The sequence below is a fragment of the Polistes fuscatus genome, unplaced genomic scaffold, assembly GCF_010416935.1.
Source record: "Polistes fuscatus isolate 324 unplaced genomic scaffold, CU_Pfus_HIC Scaffold21, whole genome shotgun sequence".
Classification (NCBI taxonomy): Eukaryota; Metazoa; Arthropoda; class Insecta; order Hymenoptera; family Vespidae; genus Polistes; species Polistes fuscatus.
The window spans coordinates 2278573-2304267 of record NW_025113098.1 but is presented as its reverse complement, the minus strand read 5'-3'; the positions used below and the strand labels follow the sequence as shown (position 1 = coordinate 2304267).

Sequence of the window (25695 nt, the reverse complement as noted above, 5' to 3'; positions counted from 1 at the left end):
AGGAGGAGGAGGAGGAGGAGGAGGAAGGTGGAAGGAGGAGGAGGAAAAAGATGGAGGGAAGAAGAAGCCAACACGCGTATCACGATTTACAATGGAACATTAGACAGAAGTAACAACGCGGACGGTGTATCTCGCGGACTCGGTGTCTCGATAAAATTAAAAGAGATACTTTCCAATATAAGTAAACTCATTGAACAATTTCATTATTATTATTATTATATATAGATATATATATATAGTTTCAATTTTTAATGAACTATTTTAGATATATATATGTATATGTATATATTTCAATTTAATGAACTTCTTTTTATTTTTTTTTCTTTCTTTAAAAGCTGAAGGAAAATGATAATCGTTGAATGAATTTTAACAATTATCGTACGATCGAAAAGTCAATAATATTAATTACAGATAAATCAAAGTTAAATTAAACTTTAGACAAATAATTCGTAATTAAAAATTTGATAAAGTATCATTTAACATCATGTATGAGTTTCTATGAAAAAAAAAAAAAATATTAAAGAGAGGAGAGAGAGAGACAGAGAGAAAGAAGAAAAAAAAACAGAAAGGTGTAGATAAATAAGAAAAAGAAAAAAAAAGAAAAGAGCTTAAAAAATTTCATAGAAAATCGTCTGTCAGTTGGAAGTAAAAATATTTCAAAGAAAACACAAGACCGGGGTTTTATCTCGCGGGTACGAGCAATTATTATTGACTCGTACCACTTGGAAAAGCACCTACACACTCTCGTACTACGCATTAGTGCGAACATATTTAACGCGAGTTCTGACTGTATCGAGTACCACTATCCGTGCAGCATTCGTTCTCGCGTTCTACATTGACGGTCTACCCTACATATCAACATTTATATCGTTTGTCTTTCTTTTTTTAACAGAGAGAGAGAGAAATAGAGAAAACACAGTTGTTTTACGTATCACCATCGCGGAATTGCTACTACTGATTATCTTAAAAAACAACAAAATATTGCATATCAATCTTGCATATCAAATCTTTTTTAAAGAAATCTAAACAATAAGTATATTAATCTAAAAGGAAAGAAGAAACACTTACTACTACCATAATAATACTCGTTTGTTTAACAAAATATATACATACATACATAATACACAGACATAAAACATCGGGGAGCCATCTCGTTCGAGATGGCGAATGCAACTGCAGCAGCAGCAGCAGCAACAGCAACAACAGCAGCAACAGCAGCAGCAGCAGCAGCAACGGTTACACCACCACCCGCCGTTAATCCGGAAAAAAAGATCGAACCGATGAAAATGAAAGAAGAAGAAATAACGATACCGTGGAAATCTATGACTCTACGCCAAAAATGGACGCTTTTAACGAGCAACATAACAGTGGAACCGATGATAGCTTGTTACGTGATACCAAGTATGTTGGCATCATTGGCAACGCAAAATTTAAATCTAGAAAAAGCTTGCCGAGTTAATTTGGCATATTCCGACGAGATTTGTACGAATTTGGCGGCAAGAAATACAACGGGTCTGGAGGCCGAAGAAACGGCTGTTCAACAATTGGTCGCGGGAATGCAAACGTGGAAAACTGCATTGCAAAGTGGTCTACCTATATTGTTGATATTATTTATGGGGGCTTGGAGCGACAAAACTGGTTACAGGAAACCGTGTATGCTGTTGCCCATTGTTGGAGAATTTTTGAGTAGTGTCAGTTTGATAGCATGCACTTATTGGTTTTACGAATTACCGATGGAGGCTACCGGTGTTTTGGAAGCGTTGTGGCCTTCGTTGGCCGGTGGTTGGTTCACAATGTTTATGGGTGTATTCAGTTACATCGCAGACATAACGTCGATAGAATCGAGGACATTGAGAATAGGTGCGGCTAATGTTTTCTTTTCGCTTGGCGTACCAATAGGTATGGCCCTATCCGGTGTTTTGTACATGAAACTTGGTTTCTATGGTGTATTCAGTATATCTATGATATGTTATGTCATGAGTTTTGTATACGGATTGGTCGTTATCAAAGAACCACCAAGACCAACGAACAAACAACAAACCATTGACAAAGACAACAAACTTCCGGATAAGAAGAACAACCAAAAAATATCTTTTCTTGCCTCGGCCAAGGACTTTTTTTCATTGAAACACATCGAAGAGACATTCAGCGTTGCCTTCAAAAAGGGTGCTAATAATAGACAGAAAAGGGTCATCATGCTTATGATCATTGTGATGGTCGTCATTGGACCATTGTATGGTGAGTTCTTTTCTTTTTTTTCTTTTTTTTCTTTCTTTCTTATTTTCTATGGGTCAAATGTCATTCTCAATATGGTTAATGGTGTTGATTTGTAAATTATACTCTTGTTTATATATATGGTAAAAGGATTTGTAATACGAAACGTTGGACGTAGGACAAACAACACACAAAAATATTAAATATTATATTCATTTCTATGTTGGGTAGTTAAACTCGTTTGGTGAATGTTCTACTCGATTACTTTCAACTTGTTCTACTTTTATTTTTTTATCTTTTTTAATAATTATCTCTAGTACTATGTTATTTAACAACTAGATTGATCGGTAATCAATTTTCAAGTGAAATCTTGTTCATTGAACTTTATCCTTTTTAGTTTTTCTACGTTTCATTCAAAGATTATTATTATTATTATAATCCGTCATTATTGTTTGTTAAATACAAAAAAATGAAATTATTTTTAATAAGTTTAATATCACGAATTATTCATTATTGTATAAAAAATGTGAATTTTTTTTTTTTTTTATTTAAAGACAGATCATTTTATATAAACGTTAAAATAATGTTTGTAATAATAATAATAATTGAAACGTTCGATACAATTTCTTCGTTGGATATCGTTAAATTTTCTATCAACGAGTATTAGATTGTTACTCTATTTTTATTTTATTTTATTTTAGAAAGTTATCGATGAGAAAATTTTTATTTATTCTTAACATTTTAATCGTAGAAATAAATTATCATTCGCGAATTTAATTAGCATTCTTATTTTTTTTTGATTTATTCGTTTTATTTGTCATATATATATATATATTTTGTTTTTTCTTAAATCAATAAATTTCCTTATAGAAAGTTATACGCCAAGCTATAAGAATAATTTATCTCGCGAATAAATAAATAACTAATGTAAGAATCTAATTAATTACCCATTCTCACAAGATATTTTATTATTTTATAAATACACTATTTTATATCATTTTTTTATATTTTATACTATTAATAGAAGAACTATAGTTCAATATTATCCAATCCTTTCTCTTTCCTAGAAAAAATGTTAGATCGTACGTACAATCATTATTAATAATGTCAAGTATATACATATATATACATTTTTTACTGTAATTTCATATATACCTTCTTAGTGATAGTTTTGCACATCCATTGATTAAGAGAAAGTATAGATGAAATATTAGAATTTTATTTTTCTACGAACTCTCAACGTTCAAATTACTTTTCAATTAAATTCCATAAACATCTTTAATCTATATACCATAAAATGTATTTGTAATATTTCTAACAAATTACGTGGTTTGTTGTTTTTCTTTTTATGTTAAATACTAATTCCAAGAAATAATTACAAAGATACTATATATATAGATTTAATGTATTAGAATAATACATTTTTCATTTCAATTAATGATAACTAAAGTTTTCTTATCGTGGGAATTAATCTGAAAGAGATTCACCATTAAAATATTACCAAGGATTTGTTTGTAAGAAGATAGGGATCAATTTTCAATTATAGATTTAACTAAATGAAAATATATATATATATATTTTGTTTTTTCTTAAATCAATAAATTTCCTTATAGAAAGTTATACGCCAAGCTATAAGAATAATTTATCTCGCGAATAAATAAATAACTAATGTAAGAATCTAATTAATTACCCATTGTCACAAGATATTTTATTACTTTATAAATACACTATTTTATATCATTTTTAATATTTTATACTATTAATAGAAGAACTATAGTTCAGTATTATCCAATCCTTTCTCTTTCCTAGAAAAAATGTTAGATCGTACGTGCAATCATTATTAATAATGTCAAGTATATACATATATACATTTTTTACTGTAATTTCATATACCTTCTTAGTGATAGTTTTGCACATCCATTGATTAAGAGAAAGTATAGATGAAATGTTAGAATTTTATTTTTCTACGAACTCTCAACGTTCAAATTACTTTCAATTAAATTTCATAAACATCTTTAGTCTATATAACATAAAATGTATTTATAATATTTCTAACAAATTACGTGGTTTGTTGTTTTTCTTTTTACGTTAAATACTAATTCCAAGAAATAATTACAAAGATACTATATATATAGATTTAATGTATTAGAATAATACATTTTTCATTTCAATTAATGATAACTAAAGTTTTTTTATCGTGGGAATTAATCTGAAAGAGATTCACCATTAAAATATTACCAAGGATTTGTTTGTAAAAAGATAGGGATCAATTTTCAATTATAAATTTAACTAAATGAAAATATATATATATATATATATATATATATATATATATATATATATATATTGTTTATTATTATCTCATTTTGTATCTATTATTGTAAAAAATTATTTATATATATATATACGAAATTATTCGTAGTATAAAATATCATATAATCGAGAATACTTGAGAGATTATGAAACTCGTATGCAATTACCATTTCATCAAAGAAAATCACGTGGAAAAGTAATTATCGAGTCGGATGTTAAAATTATCTTAAATACCTCCATTGTATTCTTTAAATTGTAGACACTTATGGAGACCTAAATAACTGACCATATACTTATTTGTTCAAAATTATTTCTTGCAAAAAGTAGAAAAGAAAAAACGTTACATCGATAGATTAATTATTAACGTTACAGATTTATTTTATACAGATAATAGGAAAATAAAATTTTAAATGTCACTATTATATTCTTTTTAAATCGCGAACACTTATGGTGACCCTCCATAAATAATCGACTGTACTCTTATATTTGTTGCAAAAATAAAATTAAAAAAAAAATAATAAAAAGTACGAAAAAATCACATGGACAGATTAATAACACGAAAATTACAGATTTAATTTTATTATATTAAGATTGTAATAAAATAAAATTAAATACCACGCCAATTGTATTCTTTAAAACCAACTAATACTCTTATTATTTGTTGCAAAGATAAAATAAAAAAATAATAAAAAAGTACGAAAAAATCACATGGACAGATTAATAACACGAAAATGACAGATTTAATTTTATTATATTAAGATTGTAATAAAATAAAATTAAATACCACGCCAATTGTATTCTTTAAATCCAACTAATACTCTTATTATTTGTTGCAAAGATAAAAATAAAAAAATAATAATAAAAAAGTACGAAAAAATCACATGGACAGATTAATAACACGAAAATTACAGATTTAATTTTATTATATTAAGATTGTAATAAAATAAAATTAAATACCACGCCAATTGTATTCTTTAAATCCAACTAATACTCTTATTATTTGTTGCAAAGATAAAAAAAACAAGAAATTAATTAATCACGAACGTGTTACAGATTTATTTATTCTTTTTCCTTTTTTTTTTTTTTAATACAGATTACAGTTAAATGTAATCGTTATTGCAGGATTAATTATTTTTACATCGATAGCGTTTGGTATTTAGTATTATTATACGTACTTATTTATAATTATACGATTGATCGAAATTAAAGGCATTATTATAGCAATGCATTATTCAATGTTCGTATACATACGTGTGCAATAGTGATTTTGCTTTATGATGGGTACCTTATATTGATGCAAATGAAATGGATTAATTACCGGTCGAATAAGCACGCTGGACGAATACCAAATTACACTTACGTATCTCTAAGTCGATTTATTGTCATTAACGTTCTCTTAAACACAATGACTACAGTTGTATCTAATTTATACCTATGTATATATTAGATTTGAAACGTAAAATGACATGTCTTCCTGCATAAGCGTACGTGAATTAATTATACGAATGAAATAAGAAAAAAAAAAAGAAAAAATAAAAGAATTTTACTTTCATTTCCTCCGTTATTCCATACTTTTTTTATTATTATTATTATTATTATTTATCTTCTTCATTCTGTTTGAATATCAACGAATAAATTCATTTACCTTTTTTTCTTTTCGTTTATTTAAATTATTATCAATTGATAGGATAGTTTCGATGAATTCGATCAAATTGTTTTACGAATGAGATGATAATAAATTTAATTACAAAAAAAAATAATATTAAATAAATATTTGGTAAGATAAATATATGGGTCAAGGTTTAATATACGATTAATATATATATTTTATATTTTATTCAATAACGAATGAGATGATAATAAATTTAATTATAAAAAAAACAGTATTATATAAATTTTATTTTATTTCAAAATATTTATATATTATAATTATTAATATAATATATGGTAAGATAAATATATGGGTCAAGGTTTAATATACGATTACTATATATATATTTTTTATTTTATTCAATATAAAATATTTATAATATAAATATATTTTATTTTAATATTTATATTATAATTATTTATATAATATATGGTAAGATAAATATATGGGTCAAGGTTTAATATACAATTGCCATATATTTTGTATTTTATTCAATATAAAATATTTATAATATAAATATATTTTATTTTAATATTTATATTATAATTATTAATATAATATGAAGTAAGATAAATATATGGGTCAAGGTTTAATGTATACAATTAATATATATTTTATATTTTATTCAATATAAAATATTTATAATATAAATATATTTTATTTTAATATTTATATTATAATTATTAATATAATATGAAGTAAGATAAATATATCGGTCAAGGTTTAATGTATACGATTACTATATATATATTTTTTGTCTTATTCAAATATTCATGTAAATAAATTCGAATGATATTATTTTACGATGGTAATAATAATCCATGTTTCGTAGTTACTGTTACACCGTATACCTTTCTCTTGCATTTAAAAATGGATAGTATTACTATTGCAACACGCGACACTATATAATATGCTAATAACGAACGAACGAACGAAGGAACAAACGTGTGTACGAATCATCGTGATTTATTGTAATTTCAGATCTTTTATAGATAGAAAAATAAATAAAAGTAGTAATTAAAATACGATAAAATAAATCTTTTTTTTTTTTTTTTCTTTTGTTTGAGATACGGTAGTTGATTCGTCGATACGGATGAAATCGTACAACACACACATTTCGCAACAGACGATTATTATTTTGACGAATGATTATTTTATTTTACTCGTAAGATGCGCATGAATTAGCATTATATTTGAAATTTGTGTCAAGGAGATAGAGAATACGTTTTCTATTCGGTTATTTAGCAGATACCTTCGTATGATTGCGAAATTGATGATGCATTTTAAAAAAGAAAGAAACAAACAAACCAAAAAATAAAGAAACAATTCCCTAAAAAGAAAAAGAAACATTAAAGGGAAATTTAAAATTTGTAACACGTTTTTACGTTTATGTTTAAAATTTAGAAAGCTTTACGAAATAATTAGAATCCATTATACGTTTTGTAGATTACTATGATTTGTACGTAACTCGTATTTTATATATATTTAAATATTCCAGTTGCGTTTCAATTCTAGTTTGGTTTCTAACGTAATTTGTAAATTTGGAAATATTCTAACATTAAATATTCTCTAGTTGTGTTTGATTTCAAACGTTTGTGAACGTGCACATCATAATTAATTTACAATTAATTCAGATTTAATGAATAATTAGAAACAAATTTGTCTAACAATCAAATAATATTAAACGTAAACCACCCCCTGTTTATCAAAATTCTCGTTGATTAATTCATTTAAATATTAATTTCAATTAAAATGAATGATTATGCAAATAGATGCATAGTTAAAACACCCTTTGAGTGCTATGAACGCATACGCGCATATACAGGGTGTCCCACATAACTCTAGTCACGATTTTTCAAATACTTGCTATAACCTGACAAACAAATACTTTCAACAAAAGTTCATCTGTTTATGATTGACTATACATTGCAACCAAAACAAAATTTGAAAACATTTTTTTTTTAGTGTCACTTAAAACACAAACAGTTCGCTTTATACAGGTGAATCTCTGGGTACTTTGCAGTATACAGATTTACTGCTTCACGTGTATTCCTTTTACATTCGTCAAATATTAACAACATATCAACCTTTTCATTGCTAGTATACATTTTTTACATTAAAGTTAACATTAAACTGCGATTTGTTCCGGTTAATATACTTTGAATATTTTTTATATTTATAACACATGCGGATTTTCATGATTTTCATATTAAATTAAAGTACACTCTTTTAGAAAATACTTTGTCGAGTTATAAATCGATCTAAAAAGGTTCATAAAATGTCAGAGAAAAATTGACGGATCGGTCAATGTGAACAATGCCTGGCGAGTTAGACAATGCGAACAATGTTTGATACTAAACACTTTCAGTTGACGGTATTTAACACTAAAAGAGGAGGTGGGGGTGGGAGGTTAATTAAATGAATGCAAGAAATATTTGAAAAAGAGAAAATGATGTTAGACATAGGCCGTAGCATTGTTTTAATAATCCAAACACGTTTCACGAAAGAGAGTGAGACTTCCGTCATAACGCACATTTAACAAGCGAAATTAACACGTAAGATTCCTAAAATGGTATTGAGCGGGGGGGGGGCATGGATATGGTTTCAAGAAGAGCAAAAGGATAAATGCGATAAAGACCCGCGAGCTCGACGGAAACGATTAAATGAAGACCGTGATAAACGAACTTGTTGTGTAACCTTGCATTCTTACGTAATGTCAGGTAATAACACGTGAAAATTACTGAATTTAAGCGGAATTCCTCCATCACCCACGACCGTGCGAAGCTTTAAACTTATGTATGAATGTGCATATGTGTGTGTGTGTGAGAAAGAGAGAGAGAGAAAGGATGTTACACATTGGACACAGAAATATTCCAAAATTCAACCCTTCATTGGCAAGGTTTCAATCTTTTTAGATATCATTTATATATTCGAATAATTAAAATTTATCCTAAATGGTAAATATGTTCAGGATATTTTTTGTTTATTTTAAATAATTAAATAACAATAATATTCAAAGAAAATGTTCTAAGGGGGATCGAGGAAGGGTTAAATTTGAATTGATTCGTTAGGATACTTTTAAAAATCTCAAAAACTTTCAAAAAATCATTTTTGACGAAAGATTAATTTGCCATTAAACCAAAAATAATTTACTCTTCGTTTTAATAATAATAATAATAATAATTATAATGATCACTTTAAACGTCAACAGATGTAACATTTAAAAATCTTCCATCCGCGTAACGTTATGCAAGTAAAATCTTGAATTATTCAAATAGAAATGTAAGAAATCGGAATGATAAGAGAAAAAAGTTTAATTTATTCATAGTTATCAAGGTTTTATAAACATTTTCCATGCATAAAATAATCCGATAATGGAGGTATGAATCATGTGGATGGACTTTGAACAATACTATTAAGAATTATACGTCAAATGACAAAAAAAAAAAAGAAAACCTACATAAAACAATTCATAAATAATACAATGAAATATATATTATAAATGTCGAATTTTGTTTTAGGTGAAATGGCAGTATTGTATTTATATATGAGATATAGATACAATTGGAATGAAGTTACGTTTAGTATGTGGTCCACGTATGGTATGGTGACCAATCTTATTGGTAAGATTATATTTCAATATTAATTTCATTATTTTATCACAATTACAAAATTTAAAATATAACAATTTATTTATTATTTAAAATATATATATGTTTTAATTATTTTATATTTATATATATTATTTATTTTATTATTTTTATAATAATATTATATATATATTTTTTATTTTATATTTATTTTATATTTTATTTTTTATTTTATATTTATTTTTTATTTTATATTTTATTTTATTATTTAAAATATATATATATATTTTTGGTTGTTGTTTCATTATATTTGAAAATAATAATACCAGACGGTGATGGATCTTACGTAAAGAACAGACAGGTGTTATTAAAAATGAATAACAAGTCAAGCAATTAGTTATCGTTTGAATTAATCTTGGTAATATGTAGGTACATTAAGAAGAACAATGTTCTTTTTTTTGTTTTTTTTTTGTTATGTTTTTCTTCTAGAGAATCTATTTATATACATTTGTTAAACGTATTCCGTTCATATCCGTAATCCTATAGAAAAAATATTTTCAAACGATTATATCCTTCCGTCAGAATTAAAAAAATGTCATTTTAAATATGCAACGTGTATATTGAAAAAATGTTATCGATCATTTTTACAGGAACCACATTATCCGTTGGTGTTTTTAGTCATATACTCAAAGTAGACGATGCCATAGTTGGAATAATGAGTTGCATGAGTAAAATATTAGCGAGTTTCGTATACGCATTTGCAACGACCGATTGGATGATTTATTTGGGTAAGAAACAATTTTTAATTATTTAAATACACTCCGTCGGTAATGTAGATTTTTATATATTACAACATTCCAAAGTATGGGTGAATGATATATTTTTGTTTAATATTATATCGTTATATCAAAAAATATGAAACAAATTTAGTAATATTCTTTGAGGGTTTGTAAAATATTGTCTAATAGTTTATATTTTTGGTAATTTATATTTCGAATCATAAAAGAAAAATATTATAACATGGTACTTGTACTTATATATATCAATTATATCATATAATATTTTTTAATATTATATCGTTATATAAAAAAATATGAAACAAATTTATTAATACTCTTTGAGGGTTTGTAAAATATTGTCCAATAGTTTATATTTTGTGTAATTTATATTTCGAATCTTAAAAAAAAAATATTATAACATGGTACTTGTACTTATATATATATCAATTATATCATATAATATATTTTTAATATTAAAAAATATGAAACAAATTTATTAATATTCTTTGAGGGTTTGTAAAATATTGTCCAATAGTTTATATTTTTTGTAATTTATATTTCGAATCATAAAAGAAAAATATTATAACATGGTACTTGTACTTATATATATCAATTATATCATATAATATTTTTTTAATATTAAAAAATATGAAACAAATTTATTAATATTCTTTGAGGGTTTGTAAAATATTGTCCAATAGTTTATATTTTTGTAATTTATATTTCGAAAAATATTATAACAAGGTACTTGTACTTATATATATATCAATTATATCATATAATATTATACATAAATATTTGTATATTTTATTTAGGTGCTTTGGTTGAAATAGTAAATGGAACATCATTCATTGCGATGCGATCTATTGCTTCGAAATTAGTACCATCAGATGAACTTGGTAAGTGAATGTATTTACTATACATACATATATACATGTATATGTATGTACATACATTCTTCTTTCCTTTTAACATGATACAACCTTGCGAGCATAATGTTACGTAGAATGAATGTAGACTCAATCGTTTCCTAGTTTTTTCAAATATACAAACGTCACTTTCACTGTTACAATACTAAATAGAAGAAACTACGTAACATACACATATGTATATATAACAAATACATACATGTGTGTGTACATGTATAATACATAGAAATTCTTCTGTAAGATAATCCTTACTTATTCACATGACTGACTTTAATAACCAACTAGGAAACTTCGTACCATCTAGCTAGCTAGTTCCTGTTCACAGATCTCTTTAATAATACCAAAAAGAAAATGAAAAAACAAAAACAAAAGAAAAAAGAATAAAAAGAAGGAGAATATTAAAAACTTAAAAGAAAAATACAAAATATACGCGATTATTATTCGTTGGTTAATTTATTCATTTTCCATCGATGAATATTTAATTCATCCAATTGATCATTTAAATTAAAATTATCTCATCTTTACTTAAAAATAGAACAAAAGTTCAGTTTCTAAAAGAAAAGAAAAGAAGATGAAATGAAGTATCCAACGATTTAAAATCATCGTAATTTAAAAATTAACTCGAAATATCGTTAAAAGAACAGTCGTTCTTAGAATAACGAGTAAATCGGATAATCTCGTAAGATTTTATCACAAGCGTGTATCAACACGCCTTAACATAGCAATTTCCCACCAACTTTTCCTTCATAGTGAACGAAGTCTGATGAGGTCTTTCCTGCTGCTTGCTTTGCCCTAATAACCGAAGAATTTACAATAATATATCGTTTTTTTCTTCTTCTTTTTTATCTCTCTTTTTTCTTTCACGTTTTCACGAATCCAAAGGATCATCACGCCAACCCTTTATTTCTCTCTTCTATGTATTCGAATACACAAATTAATATCTTGTTTCTTTTTTTACATACGACACCACCTCGACCAAATACCAACAAATACATTTTAATAAATCAATCATTCCAAAAATAATTATTTTCAGGCAAGGTTAATTCGTTATTTGGCGTTTGTGAATCATTGATGCCATTGGTTTACGGACCCATGTACAGTTCTATTTATGCCACGACCATGAACACATTTCCGGGAGCGTTTTTCATCGTCGGTGGTTGCATGACTATACCAGCTGTTTTCGGTTTCTTGTAAGTTTTTATTTTCTTATTATTATCTTTTTTTTTGATATTTTTTGTCTACTTTATTAATCATTCTTTCATCAATTTCTCTTTTTTCTTTATTTTACTAATTTGATAAATATCATAAGTACATTGTGTTATACATTGTGTTGCATCGTAAAGCAGGGGGGGAGGGGGTAATCGCAACTAGTAAATAATATTTGCAATTAATAATTATTAATACGTTTATACAATATGATCAGATGGCTTTACTCGGAACACCGAAGAGATCGAATAATATTGGAAAGAGAAACTAAAGCTAATGTAAATGACGAGGAACACGATGAAAAAATAACGAAAGTGTTAACCATAAGTGAAAGAAAGGAAAGCTGTGCTACGAACGGTGTCGAGAATATGGCATTTGAAACTGAACACCTATAACGAGAATTGTATTAGTTGAAGGAAGGATTTATGTAACGTTCAAACCTGCAATCTGTTGATATAAACAAATGTTCAACTGATTACGGACAATATTAACAAAATTGTCCTTGGTTTGAGATGACAGATGCACACCGCATTAACGTGGAAGAAATAAACGTAAGAGAAGAACTCGACTAAAAGATTTGATCATTCGAGTAAAGTAAGTTAAATGATTAAAGTTAGTCAGAAGATAATGTAGGACGAATTCAATAGGAAAATCGAGAAGGTAATTTTTCCAAGGTGTTGTTACTCGTAAGTAAGATTTTGTTAAGACATTTAATATGATTCTCATTTAGTTATTATTTAAAAAAAAAAAAAAAAAACTAAGTAAAATAATACACGTCCAGTTAATAAGTGTCTTTCGTAATCCTTTTTTTTTTTGTCTTACAGTTTATTAGAGATTAATTTCTTTTCGATATTTATATAAAAAATCATTCTCCTCGAGTTTATCATCGATGTTTAATAAAATATTTAAAATTTATTATAGTCACTTATTGCGTTACGATAAATCATTATTACTCGTATAATGTATAAGTAATTATTATAATTGGAAGTATTATAATAGAAAATTGAAACAAATTTGAATGTCATTTGTTTGAAATCATTTTGTCAATTAATTTAGAAAAAGAAATATTTTTTTGAATAGTATAAGACTAATATTTTTCACGAGACGTATTTGTTTTTTTTTTTTTTTTTGGTTAAAATAGAACAACAACAGCAACAAAATAATATACGATTATAAAAACGGGAAGCTTATTTTTGTATATTATTATATGAAATTATAGCTTCTAAATAAAATCGTTACTTAGATGGTGGTTAAGATTTAATAATATATATATATATAATAGACAATATTATATATATATTATATATATTATATTATATTAGGATTATATTATATTATATTATATATAAAGCATTACGTTAAAAATGCATTTATTATCATTTTAACATTGACAACTATTCTGTCATTTCATTGACTCTACCTCAATATTAAGAAAAAAGAAAAATTACACAGAATGCTAATTAAATAAATAAGCCTATTAGAGTGGTGAGATATCTCTCGGTGAGAAGATATAATATAATGAAACAGAAGTTACGATTAATAAATGTGTTAAATGTGAAATGTGATAATTATCCACAGATGGTAGAGTGCCAAAATCAACGATAAATATGCGTACGAATTTGTGTTTTAATTATATATTAAAAGACTTTTAACACACGCATCATTAATCTAATCAATACGAGTTCCGAGCCTAACATTTGTAATTAGTAAAATAATAATATTTCAATGTCAACGAGCACTATTTAATATGACGAGACAAATACAGTTTAGTAACGACCGTTATGAAAAAAAAAAAACAAACGTTTAGCGAATGTTAATAGAATTAATTTTTGGTACTTAAGAAATTACAACGAGACAATTACATATGACGTAATATCAAATCACATGCAGCAGCCTATAGTTTTACAAATAGATATTGTTTATTCGAAAAAATGATATAAAAGGATTCATTCTAAATACCCCCCGTACCTCGCGAATATTAACTGCGAATAAAGATACTATATATATTAACATAAATAATATATGTATGTATATATATCATTACTATCAGCTTTATACTTCGTACTAAAAAAGTATGTACAATTTATATTGAGCTTTAAACAAAAATTTCAAAAAAAAAAAAACAAAATGTAAATGTTAAATATATATTAATATATTATATATATCGATATCATGATATAACTTATCATTTAATTGTAATTTATAATGCAATAATTAATTAATTTACAACGTAGACAACTATGTTAAAATTTCATTGAAATACTCTCGAGAAGTATTAGAAAAAAATATTTATAAAATACTTTTTGTAACTCGCTATTTTATTTAATAATAATTTGACGTGCGTCTCCGAAACAACAATTCCTATAACTGTATAAAGTTATTTTAAGTAAACGGATTTAGTATTGTCCTTATAAGAAATCTGGTACATGCAGTAGTAAAGCCTTGACACGTATAATAAAAACATGTCAATAGATTTACCGTTGCACTTAATACCGAATGAACGCTACATTACCGACAGTCGAGAAAGAAATATATCGATAGCATTGAACTCTACCTTACCGACGGTGGATCGAGTAAATCGAAGATTTCTACTTTATCGATGATACACACGCGAAACAGATGAATGAAAGCTTACAATATTCATTGAAAGATCGCGTAAATGGTGATTGATGAAAAACTATATAGAGTATATACGATCTGTAAAAATTCCCACTTTCGATGGTCGTGTAATGTAAGAATGATACACCATAGTACTTCTCACTCATCGTGACGCCGCGTACTGTGTGACGTTTTGTTAAAAATTCGAATCTATTGAACTTTGTACAAACAGTTGGGTGATATCTAACGTGCATTGAAAAGATTACTATATTTTTCTTATTTTTTTCTTCTCTTCAATAATAAAAACCTAATAACATTGGTGGTGAAATTAATTATTATTCAATCAAGCGTATAACAGAGTTCACGATTAAAGATTGCTATAATTATTTCTCAGAACAATTAAGGAATATAACCTCTGACCAAGAAACGAGTTTACGAATAAGGGTGAACATAGATATATATATATATATATAGTGGAGTGTTATTACATGATCAATTATTTTTTCTATCCTTCCTATATATATATATATACATATTTTTCATATAATTTGTTTTCTTCATACGTTTTGTCCTTATTTCCTATTTTTCTTATTAATTTTTTCTTTGAATCATAATCAATCCTTATTGTCTCTATTCCTTATAGTTCTCTCTAAATCTTGCCTTCTCACTCGCACTTCTACTACTACTACTATTATTACTACTACATAACGGTGCCATTATACGAAAGAAGAGTTAAACAACAAGTATTATATTGTGTCGAGTCGTGAAAAACGCTCGACGATCAAAGGTAAGCTCTCTCGCTAATGAAATCTTCTTCATTTTTTTTTATTATTTCGTTTGTTTGTTTTATTCTATTCTATTCCTTTCTCTCTCTCTCTTTCTCTCTTGCTATCTTTATTTTATTTCTTTGTCTTATTTAATGTACAATTCTTATTGTACGACGACTATTACTACTCTACTAACGTAATCTTTTAACTAACTTTGTTATCTATTGTGATATATCATTATCACCTACCATAAGACAATTATTTTAATATATAAATTTCCTTACATATTAGGATATTCCCCTCCCCCCCATCCCCACCCCCCTCCTGCCCCATTACATTATTTAAACGTAATTCGTTTATAAATGTAATTTATTATTTTTCTAATGTACACATACTCTGACTTCTATTTTTGCTGCTACTAACTTCGTCCAATCTTCTCAACATCCAAAACATTCTATTTCTAGATTGGTATCCGGTTGTTTTTTAAATTTTAAATCACGCGCATGCGTATCATATAATTGCTTGTTTAGTAATCTTAATTTGTATTAACTTAGTCATTATTAAATGTAACAAAGAGAATTGCACGTTAGATAGTTGTTTATTAACAAATTCAATAAATTCGTGTCAATTGTAATTAAATTGTTTTACATTCTTCTAATAATTTATCGTTTAAAATTGAAAAAAAAAAAAAACAAATTTCTAATGCAAACGATTAAATCTTTGAAAATAATTGACGAGTATTTTAAAGAATAAATGTTACATGATTACATAGTAAATAAATATTAAATTTGTTAATAAAAGGTACCGAATTAATTGCTACATCTAATACAATGCAATTAATGAGATTGCAATTTCTAACCGGTATATTTCAAAAATTATTTTAGAATAGACAAAAAGAAAATCAACATTTCCTTTTTTTTGTTTCTTTTTACGACATTTCCATCTCTTGCTTTTAGAAAACAAAATTACAAGTTATGGAACAAGGACAAGTATAATAATAAAATTATGTAACTGTGTACGATCGATAAAAATTTCCTGCATGACTCGAAACAATGAAAAAAAGAAAGAAAGAAAGAAAGAAAAAAAAGATATTAAATGATTTTTTATTACTTGGATTTAATTTATTTATTATTTATTTAAATGATTTAAATGTATGTGTACACGTGTGTGTGTAGATACGTTACACTTCTAAGAATCAGTCAAATTATCTATTAAGAAGAATTTGAGAAAGGAGGAAAAGTGATTTGATAAAACAAGAATTTTCGATTCTTTCTTCTTTTTAAAACAATAAGAAAAAAAAGTTGGAAACTTTTTCCTCGTAAAAGATGTTTATTCATAAATTCTTTCGAATTAATTGAAATTTATGCGCATTTATGAATTTCAAATATATTTTAACCACGATTTGAAGAATATATAATAGTAAAAAACAAAATTAATTTAATCAAATTCAAAACAATCTGTATACATATTAAAAGTAGCATTAACATTAAAGAGAAAAACAAATTATAACAGATTATACAAAAAAATTATTTTCTTACAGAAAAATATTATATATATATTTGATAATTTAATAATAATTTATATATATTTGATTATATATTTTTCAAATAATACTTATTATAATGTAATACTTTTGAGAGATAAATGATTAAATTAAAACTTAATTGAAAATTGAAAGCCCTCGTTATATAAGTTTTGTTACGACAATTCACACGGTTAGATTTCTTCCCAATGATTAAAATTTATCATAAGACAATAACAAAATGAAACGATTAAAACGTATAATCGAGACAATGGGTCACACGATGAACAATGATTCAAGAATTTTCTTGATCTTTCATAAAGAGTATTCGTCATTAATCAGAGAATTAATTTTTTATTTTTCTCCTTTGAGATTTGATTTACAAGTTACATAATTTTAAATAAAACCGTAATACACCTCTATATTATTTGAAACTATAAAACGAAGCTCGAAAAAAACAATCAAAAATGTTCATTTTAACGAAATTTAGAAAACATACACAAAATTTGATGAAATTCAATAAAACTAATAAACATTATATAATATTTATAACATAATATTAATAATCGCGTGTCCTTGAGTGAACGTTATTAAGGAAAAAAGAAAAATTCAATACTATTTTCTAATAAGTTAAAAAAAAATCACGATCAATGATTCGACGAATGATTCATTATTTATAATTACAATGAACTCATGATTAAAATTATTTCCAATTATTAACTGAGATCATAAAAATTCTATAATTATCTGTCGTACGACATATGAATTCAACAAAACCACGACATAAGAAACGTCTTGCATCAAATATTTCTCATTGATTTTAATGAAAATGTTTTAACTCAAGTTTCATTAATTAAAGGATAGAATTCTGTTTAATCGTAAAAGGAATATTTCGCTGAAATTCATGACTCGCGAATCGTAAGACAATTTCTAATAACTTTTAACCGTATGAATTACTTTTAATTCATGATTTAATTCAATTAACCCTTGCCCCATGCTCAATGGTCATTAAAATGATAATCGTTGAAATTTACACCGATATTTCACCAAACAAACATACTTGCAAGATTCTCACCAACCTATTCCTCTCAATGCACATTTCGTTGGAAAAAAAAAAAAAGAAAAACAATTTTTATAACAAAATGTCGTGCAAGTTGTGCAACGAGGGAAATATTTATCAAACGAACGTACTGATTACAAACGTCCTTGGTATCCTAAACTAATAAATTTAGGTTTTGTTTTAACAAATGTATTTATCGTTGAACGAAAAGAAGTCCAAGAAAAAAAAAAAGAAAAAAAGAAAATTGATTTTGTTAACTATAAACAAATTAGAAATATTTTAATTATTTTATCTTTCAATGCAGTTCAAAGGGATGCTACCAAAATGGACCTGGATCGTTGTTAATCTTTTCATATACACCATAGCAACGTCATATGGTGATCATGCAAAACCAACCATAGAATTAACGGAACTTGGTTACGAGGATACTTGCAATGATACTGCTACTGCCGAATGGTCATTCATCAATTCGTTCACAAATCAAACAATTTATACGATATGGGTTAGTCAAATTGAAAAATATATTTCTCATAATATTTTCAATTATTTTCGTCCCCATTTTTTTAGCTTTAATCCAATTATAACCAGTTATTTTTAACTACAAGCAATTTAAACACATTCCATAACGTATGGGTGGTGGCATACGGCCCACATAGAAATTTTTTCGCCATTTATATGTGAACCGTATACGATTCATTTAGTTTATATGAAAAATTATCAAAAAAATGAATATATATATACTAATTAAAAATTAGAAATAATAATAATTACAATGATTACACATGTATTATTATATGTATATGTATTTATAATCATTCAATATTTTTCTTGTAGGAAGAAAAACAAATACAATATGGAAACTACAAAAAAAGTCAAAAAGAAGAAATTGCAAGTATTTCAGAAATAATTTCGGAAAATCCATTACTTGCTTACAAATACAATGTTATTGAAAAACCCGGCGATGCTTTACTCGATGAACAAGATTTTAAAGAGGTATTATTTAATTTTGAATGAATATATATTTCTCAATTTTTATAATTATATATATATATATATAAAAATATTTCACATATAATGTATAATATTTTTCTTTTATATACATATATATATATATACAGCTAGTGCACTTTTCTAGTAGTGCTGAAGTTTTACGATCATCCGTTAAGTATGTTGGTAAAACAAAGAATTATACGCGAGAAGGTAAGAAATTGTTCACAATTTTGAAACTAGAAATATTGGATATTATTTTATATTAATAATAATTAAAATTACTTTACCCATTTTCCAGACGTTGACCGATTACTATCGCATAAGGGACGTCACGAAGATAAATACGATGCTTGGAAATCCTGGCACGAAGAATTGAAACCACTTGTTGGAAATTTTTCTAAGATTTTACGGCTCGTTGATAAAGCTGCAAAAGCGAACGGTTGATTTTCTTTTTTATTTAAATATATCGATTGTACAATGCGCGCATCGCGTGTGTGTGATATAAATTATTTATGTATTAAGAAAATTACTATTCCAGGTATCAACAGTGCTGTAGAATATTGGGAAATGTTATCGGGATATCCAGATGGTTACGAACAAATCAAATCGCAATGGAATGGAATTTTAAATCTTCATAAAACTATTTTAGAATTTTCTCGAAATCATTTGTCTCAAAAGTATGGGATTAATTTAACCGAAACTATACCGGCTCATTTACTTGGTATATATATTATATATATTATATTTATCAAAATAATTCAATTAAATAATAATACATATTTATATTAATATTATATAAAAATCTTGTTATTTATATCAGGATCATTACAAGGATACGATTGGAGTACTTTTTCGATAGATATATCACCATATTCGGAAATAACATTTGATATAAGAAAGAATTTATGGAAAAAAGTAAAATATATTTGTTTAACATTAATAATTTGTAATTATATATAGTTGATATATATATATACAATTATAGATTTATTGAATATTTTAGTATATTTTTAAAACGTTGTTAAAATTCTACAGAAACTATTAGGAAAATCTTTATATAAAGCAGCATCTAATATGGGTAGTATATTATTAGGTCAAGTACCACAATCTGATTTTTGGAAAAGAAGTCAATTTCATCAGCATTGCCCACCTAAGCTAGTAAACTTCTGCAAATATGGAATTATACAGTAAGAAAATTGATATTTGTACAAGTTTTTACACTAGAAGAAATTAATAATTATTATATCATACTATATAGAAATAATGACATAATTCGTATTTTAATTTTAGAATATCCACTTGTTTCGAACCAACTATTGCAAACTATATTTTAACCCATAAAAATATTGGAAAAGTTCTGTTTCAACAAATGTCTGTTGAAAGAACTCCAATTCTCAACACGGCTAACAGATATTCCGGTAATTATTTATAATATATTCTTAATATTATAATAATAAAAGATATATATTAACAATACGATATTTTCAAACAGCTTTGGAAGAAGCCTTATCTGAATTGTTTGGAATTTTATCTGCTAGTCCAGTATGGTTACAACGTAATCACTTGATTTATAATGTAAGCGATTCAGATCAAAAAATTGTTTCTTTGATGATTACTGCATTAGATGTGTTGCCAAGATTAGCATACTATATATCTGCAGATTTGTGGAGAATCAATGCTATAGAAAACAATATTACAGATTCAGCAGAATTAATAAAATCTTGGTGGGAATATAGGTATGTTCTAATATATAATATAATAATATACATATATATATCTTGCCTATGATTTAAATATCTTAAATATATTTCATTTCTATCACATAGGTCAGAATATGAAGGAATTAGTAAACCTGAATCTATTGATGTACCAACATTTTTAAACGATGAATATATTACAAGTAATAAGCCATATCTTTCGTAAGTAACATTGCAATATTACAATAATCTCTTTATTATATTATATAATATTAATAATAATAATAACATATTAATGTATGTATTTTTTTTATTGTAGTAAATTTGTTGGAATAATTCTTGGATTTCAAATTTATGAAGATATTATGAAATCTACTGAAGTTAGATACGATATTAGTATAAAAAAAGGCTATTCAAATTTAATGTATGTATGATTATTTATTTGATATATAAAATCGATATTTCTAACGAACAATTAAAATATCGAATTTGTTATATTTAGAAAACTAATTCATCAAGGATCAGCAGAAAGTTGGATGGATGCATTGGACAAAGTTCTTGAAATGGACGATATATCTAAATATTCCCTTACATCTTTTTTCTCACCGTTAGAAAGTTTTATTGAAGAAATGAATGAGGAAGAGAATGATCATAATTTTCAATCTAATGACGACGCTGAACTTGAAGAAGTAGAACGAATGATTATCAAAGAAATTAATGCACCAACCACAACGCCGTCTACAACTACAACAACAAAAATCCATACAACTACGTTCTCGATAAAAAAGAAATATGCATCTGAGAAACTAAATGATTTATCAAAATCTAAGAAGCCTTTAGACTCTGATTTATCTTCTAACATTCAAGCTGATAAACCAAAAAGTGATACAGACTCTGTAACCGTAAATCCTTTTGAGAAATCATTTGACTTCAGTGACTTAGAAAAGGAAGACGAACAAAAACCAAAGACGCATACCAGTACAGCAGTATGGATTGTTGCAGCTGTTCTTATTGCAACAGTAATTATATGTATTATTGCGATATTTGGTAGACAAAAATTTCGCAAAACATCCAAAAATAGGCGCTACGTTTAACACTATTATCAATGATATAATAGAATATTCTTTTTTTTTTCTCGCATTTAGCATAGTATCTTTTGAATCATATAATTTATTTATCATACAAAAAAATTATCTATTCGGTAATAGATTAAATTTTTAACTTTTGAATAATTTCATACAAACACATTCCTTAATTGTCTTTCCTTTCTAAAAGAAAATTTTCAAAAATTTAACATATCTATTTTTCAATTCTTTTATAAAATATTATTTTAATTATATGAATTAAAAAATATGTATAAATTAATACTTTATACGATCAAAGTTTGGAACTTCTGGCAAACTAATTTTATAGTTACGGTGATATATCTGGAAATGATATATATTGCACTGCATAAGTGTACATATATAAACAAAAAATAATTAACCGATATACAACGGGGTATCCATACTAAAAAATACTACGACATCAAAGAATAAATTTAGAACTTCAAGTTAGTATCTATTTCTCTATAACATAACTTTAACACGTTTATAATTGTATTTTGATGTTAGAACTATAATTTAAGAGTGCGAAAACCTTATAATTTATTTATAATATAGATTTTTCCATTTCTATGTTAATTTTAATTAAGAATTACAAAAGTATATTCACGTAGTTCTTATACTTTAATACATCAGTTCCTCTATAGAAGTCATTCTATAAATATAGTTTCATATATTAAATATTAAGGAAATAAGACGCACAATGTTTTAATATATTTGTAAACTTTGTAAATAACTACTAGTACGGTATAGATAAAAAAAAGAAAAGAAGAAAAAGAAAAGAGTATAAATGAATATTTCAAAATAATTAGAATACCAAGAATAACTTTTTAGATCCTATATACTACAATATTATATTATGCAATTTTTTTTATAAATATCTAAATTGTGTAATATCCTAAAATTACAATTTATTCATAATATACAATTATTAGAGGAGATTTATATTTTTTATATAATTATTTATTTTGTATCCAAAAATGAAAATAAAAAAATGGAAAGTACTAGTACAAATTAAAAATAAACTTTACAAATCCTTAATGTTAGTTAATTCATTTGAACCTATATTGTTATAGAAACATATAAAATAAAAAATTTAGTGCTTTCACTATTTTTTCTATCAAAAGATTATAAGATTATATATATATATAAACTAGAGATGTTTCTTTTTCTAGGTTACATTATCCCATACTTATGAAATTGTTCTATTTCATGCATATATACATATATATTGTTTTTTATTCTTATCACATATAAATAATTGTTATTTAATGTTAATTTTTTATCAAACTTACCTTCAAATTGATAAATTTGAATGAAAGTAGGTCAAATTTAATTTCTTGTCACGAAGATCGATAATCACTACGCTCAATTTGGAAATTCAAATTTTTCGGTAGCAAATCGTTAATTTTCTCAACCAATCAGCGTCGACGTTATACATATCGCGATTAATCGATACTTGCACTTCGTTTTTGAAATTTAAGAAAAAGTAAAATAATATTTTTTCTCCTTCTAGCAAACATATTAAATATTTGTAATTATTATTTGAAATGTAACGAATTAGTTTAATTATGTTACTTCTATAATAAAAATAGAAACCAAATTAAATATACGCGTGTGATAAATAATCTCATTAAAAATTGAATTTTATACAAGAAAATATTTCTCGACAAATTTTTATACAGTTTAAACCTTTGTTATAATTTCTTTTTTTCAATTATAACTACATCTCGTATCTACTTGCGATTTAAAAAAGAATCAAAGTATACGAAGAAGTAGGAACTTCCGGTTTCGAAGCATCAAAGCTAGAAAAATCAATATAAAGCCGTCTTGTAGTCGCGACACTATTTCGTGCCACTTTTACGAGAAGTTAAAATAAAGTACGAATATCGAAATAATATTAAAATTAAAACAAAACAAAAAAAAAGAACACTCTTATTAATAATATTAAAAAATAAATGATATTCCTATGTTTACATCATCCACTTAGAATATCTTTTTATTGAATGAACTGAAACTATATTTAGTTAAATAAGAATCTATAAAACTAAAGTATTTTATTTTAAATATTGCATAAACTTCTTTCATAGTATAAAATTGATATTTGTCTAAATAAATTATAAATTAAAAACAAAGAAATAAAATATTATCACAATTTTCATTAAATTACCAACAGATATTACATATTATTTATTACATATAAGAAATATAATTTAACAAGAGATAAATAATTATTCAGAAAACAACAATTATATTTTACAATTATCAATTTCTTGATATGACTTTTTCTTGTTTTTTAAAACGACAAAAATAATCGTAACTTTCTTAACGTAGTAAGCAAAACGAACGAAACATATATCAAGGGTCGAAAGTTAAGGGGAGAAAAATGGAAATAAAAAAAAAAGTGACCCTTTTACAAGTAAGATTTTTATACGATTTATAAGAAACAAATATATATATACATATATATATTAAGAATAATCGTAAGGAAACGTGATCGAGCAAACCACCCCTTCTTTCGGCTCCGCAGCCGAAACATCATCAGCCCGAAATCTAGGCATGCGCGTTTGGTATTAAAAAGAGGGTAGTTGCAGTCAGGGAGGGGCTCCTCCTCTCTCCAGAGCTTACTCAGAGAGAATACACGTTCTCGAAAGCATTTCCCCGGTGACAATTTTCCCTACTAGTGCAACTATCATGTGAATAATTAGATAATAATAATAGTAATCTACGAAAAAACCAAGAAAAAAAAAAAACCAGAAAAAGAAGATGGGAAAAATGTTGTAAGTCAGTGCAAAAAACGTTTTGCGAAATGTTATCAATATGTCGTATAATTTGTGTAAGTGAGTGTTTCGTGAATCGACTGTCAGCTGTATCTAAAACATGAACGTAAGTATACCAAGATTTTTCCCCTCTCTTTCTTTCCCATCTTACCTTCTCTGATATCGACTGGTTCTACTTGCTGGGTTTTATCATGTGGGCGTTTCTGTGTCCTTGTATATTAAGATTCATGTGAGAATTTATTAGTAATAAGTATTATTTTTTGGTTTTTTTTTTCTCAATTTAGAAATGTATATATTAATACAATATATTTTTATTTTATTGATTTAATATTACGTAACATCGTAATAATATTGTATTATGATTATGAATAATTGTAACGATTGGTTCGTATCTTTTCTTTTTTTTTTTTTTTTTCTTTTTAATTCTCAATTTGTTCTCTTTTATTTCACGAGTTTGTAATAATATTTTAGATTAGTTTCTTCGTACAATTTATAA

General features: G+C 25.8%; 3 protein-coding genes across 8 annotated transcripts in view; all 3 read left to right on the top strand.

Annotated features, from left to right (window-relative positions):
- The first annotated feature begins 95 nt into the window (after positions 1–95).
- LOC122517744 lies at positions 96–25556 on the top strand. 2 transcript variants are annotated; one of them, XM_043636293.1, is made up of 7 exons: positions 96–181; positions 1129–2238; positions 9700–9801; positions 10419–10556; positions 11363–11446; positions 12510–12666; positions 12900–13530. In XM_043636293.1, the coding sequence occupies exons 2-7, from the start codon at positions 1161–1163 to the stop codon at positions 13075–13077; spliced, it is 1737 nt and encodes a 578-aa protein (XP_043492228.1). In that variant the 5' UTR covers positions 96–181; positions 1129–1160; the 3' UTR covers positions 13078–13530. The 2 variants fall into 2 exon arrangements, with proteins under 2 accessions (XP_043492228.1, XP_043492229.1); XM_043636294.1 differs by lacking the exon at positions 96–181 and adding an exon at positions 25541–25556 and having other exon boundaries at positions 598–2238; positions 12900–13121.
- LOC122517743 (angiotensin-converting enzyme-like) lies at positions 14969–23095 on the top strand. Of its 5 annotated transcripts, XM_043636288.1 has the most exons (14): positions 14969–15724; positions 15924–16067; positions 18934–19131; positions 19464–19622; positions 19748–19829; positions 19918–20058; positions 20158–20340; positions 20440–20534; positions 20655–20806; positions 20910–21037; positions 21112–21355; positions 21446–21538; positions 21636–21740; positions 21819–23095. In XM_043636288.1, exons 3-14 carry the CDS (start codon positions 18943–18945, stop codon positions 22408–22410), a joined length of 2163 nt encoding a protein of 720 aa, XP_043492223.1. In that variant the 5' UTR covers positions 14969–15724; positions 15924–16067; positions 18934–18942; the 3' UTR covers positions 22411–23095. The 5 variants fall into 5 exon arrangements, with proteins under 5 accessions (XP_043492223.1, XP_043492225.1, XP_043492224.1 ...); XM_043636290.1 differs by lacking the exon at positions 15924–16067; XM_043636289.1 differs by lacking the exon at positions 14969–15724 and having other exon boundaries at positions 15839–16067.
- Positions 24958–25695, top strand: part of LOC122517741 — a 20659-nt gene continuing 19921 nt past the window's right edge. Inside the window, exon 1 of the mRNA XM_043636286.1 lies at positions 24958–25305. Coding sequence (XP_043492221.1) covers positions 25300–25305 — 6 coding nt within the window. The 5' untranslated portion in view covers positions 24958–25299. The remainder of the gene's footprint in view (positions 25306–25695) is intronic.